General features: G+C 46.8%; 1 protein-coding gene across 1 annotated transcript; it reads right to left on the bottom strand.

The window, feature by feature from the left end:
* Positions 1–264: 264 nt before the first annotated feature.
* Positions 265–1845, bottom strand: LOC147634970 (uncharacterized). Its single transcript, XM_086804232.1, has one exon. The coding sequence runs from the start codon at positions 1744–1746 to the stop codon at positions 748–750; it is 999 nt and encodes a 332-aa protein (XP_086660358.1). The 5' UTR covers positions 1747–1845; the 3' UTR covers positions 265–747.
* Between the last annotated feature and the right edge of the window lie 413 nt (positions 1846–2258).

Here is a 2258-nt window from a genome sequence, read left to right as displayed (position 1 = left end):
TACTCCTGCATATATAAGAGGGGGCCCTTCAGAGGGTATATTAGGACCCAATATGGTGCTCTCTCTCTCTCTCTCTCTCTCTCTCTCTCTCTCTCTCTCTCCTATGTATAAAAGATTAAAGTGGATTGCTCGATGCTCACTACATAAAGGGATAAAGGTGGTCTTGTTGTACATAAAACGATCTAGCGAGTTATTATTTTGTAGACATAAACTTAGGAGAGGAAATGTAATGAACACTAATGACGAGATAATAACAATCCTAGAGAGTTAATCCAATTCTGACAATTTATATTAGATTGGGCGGCAGGGAGGGGGCGCTTTAGATAGGCTGAGATACATCATCATTATACCATGGCTTAGCTCGTGGTGTGGCCAATTGTTCGGGTGTGGAAACCAGTACATGTTATTCTTCGTCCTCAACTAACACCTCGGAATTTTATGGCAACTAATAGGGCAAGTTCCAAATGGAGTGCAAAAATCGTAATAAGTGGCTTGCAAAAAAACCCTATTAGGGTTAAGAAGGCAAACCCTTGCTAGTGAGTTCTAGCCCAAGTGGTAATGTTTTGGCTAGCTTGTAGACGTGTACTATTTCTTAACGTTCGATCCTGGGCAACTATGCATAAACAATGTCTGAAAAAAAGGGTACCCCCTTTACGTATCGAACATGGGCACAAGTCTTTTCTCCCTCTACAAAGCAGACATTGGCACAAGTGTTCTATAGCATCATGCATCATGAGAGCAACTAGTTCAAAACGGCAATGTTGTAGTGTCTTTTGGGGAGTCTCCACCAGGCTCTTGATTAGGACCAAAGATCCTCTTTCCTTTGCTTGATTGCCTGCTTAGCATTCGCTTGATGGACTTTCGGAGACCTGGGGACTTGATTGGGTGAGAAGAGCCAACTTGGTCATTAGGAGATGGGCATCTTGACAAGTTTGACAAAGAGAGGCAGCCAGGGCAGGTGAGGTCGTCTTGCCTTCTCGGAATCTCTATTGTGATGTGGGGGGTAGATCTTGTTGTAGAAGAAGAAGGAGGTTTGTCCAGGCCTTGAGAAGAGCTCCATTGAGAGATTCCGTGGGTGTGGTTACCACAGAAGAGAGCATTGCTCGAGTATTGCATAGCATTTCCATGATAATTAATTGTCGAAGGTATTGATACACCCTCGTGGGCAGCTGTGCATAGAGGGTAATTAGGTGTTGAGGGGGCTTCTCGTTGAAGTTCTTCTCCTTGTCCTTCTTGCTGCTGCTCACTTGTTGAGGAGAACGGTGTAGGCATCACCGCTGTCCTGCAAAGAGGGCATGTTGAGTGTGAAAACAGCCACATGTCAATGCAATCTGTGTGGAAGCTATGCTTGCATGTGGGCAGCAGCCTGCCCTTGTCATTCTCTTGAAACTCAGCAAGGCAGACTGCACACTCAAGCAAAGCTAATCCTTCTTCTGCTTTGGGAGCTTTGTAGACGAATGTAGGCAGCTGATCAATGGCTGCCGCATCCAGTCCAATGTTGTGAGCTGCTGCAGAGTTCACCTCCTGGCCGCCTATAAAACGAAGGCTCCTGTTCCTTATCAAGGCTGAAGACGAGCGTCTCCAGAACCACTTGGCATACACATGAAGGAAGACGGTGAAGAAAGCCACAGAGAAGATGACAATGGTGGCAGCCAGCAGCACGATCTTGCCGTTGAAGAGCGGGTATTGAGGCGGCACACCATTGTAGACATAATTAGGAGGAGGAAGAGGAGGGGGGCCGGACATATCTCTCTCTCTCTCTCTCTCTCTGTGTCTCTCTCTCTGCGCAGGGTGTTTTTGCGAAGGTTTAGCTGCCCACACACCTGCGGAGTCCGAAACCTTGTCCCCCTTCCTCGATCTTTTATCCTATGCGATTCCGCGTTCAAGCAGCAGGTGCGCGGCTACTCTCGCTAGTGGGCTTGACCCGTCTTGACTCTTGACCCTCCGTGGGCGCTCAGAAGCAAGCATCGTAGTCCGTTTGTATCGTCGTGGCCTGCTTTTTGACCAAAGTTATGCTGATCTTTTTTTTTTCCCCCAAAGAAAAGGCTTTAGTATTAAGAAATTAGGAAAGCTTTACATAGCATAGAGAGCTTTGACCTAACTCTGTTTTTTTTTTGTTGTGCAAGGTATTGGAGACTCCCGTGTTCCCTGCTGGTAAGCTGCCCTCTCTCCCTCTCTCTCTCTCTCTCTCTCTCTAACACATTTTTTTTTGCTTTTGTGCAGGGTATTGGAGACTGTCCTCCTGACGGCATGTCCCT

This window comes from Cibotium barometz, chromosome 10 (assembly GCF_041138505.1).
Source record: "Cibotium barometz isolate CiBa-2024 chromosome 10, ASM4113850v1, whole genome shotgun sequence".
NCBI lineage: Eukaryota > Viridiplantae > Streptophyta > Polypodiopsida > Cyatheales > Cibotiaceae > Cibotium > Cibotium barometz.
This window is presented reverse-complemented; position numbering and strand designations above follow the sequence as displayed.

What these genes read in the sequence shown, in the direction of transcription:
- LOC147634970 (XM_086804232.1), bottom strand. Translation starts at nt 1,746, where the DNA reads ATGTCCGGCCCCCCTCCTCTTCCTCCTCCTAATTATGTCTACAATGGT.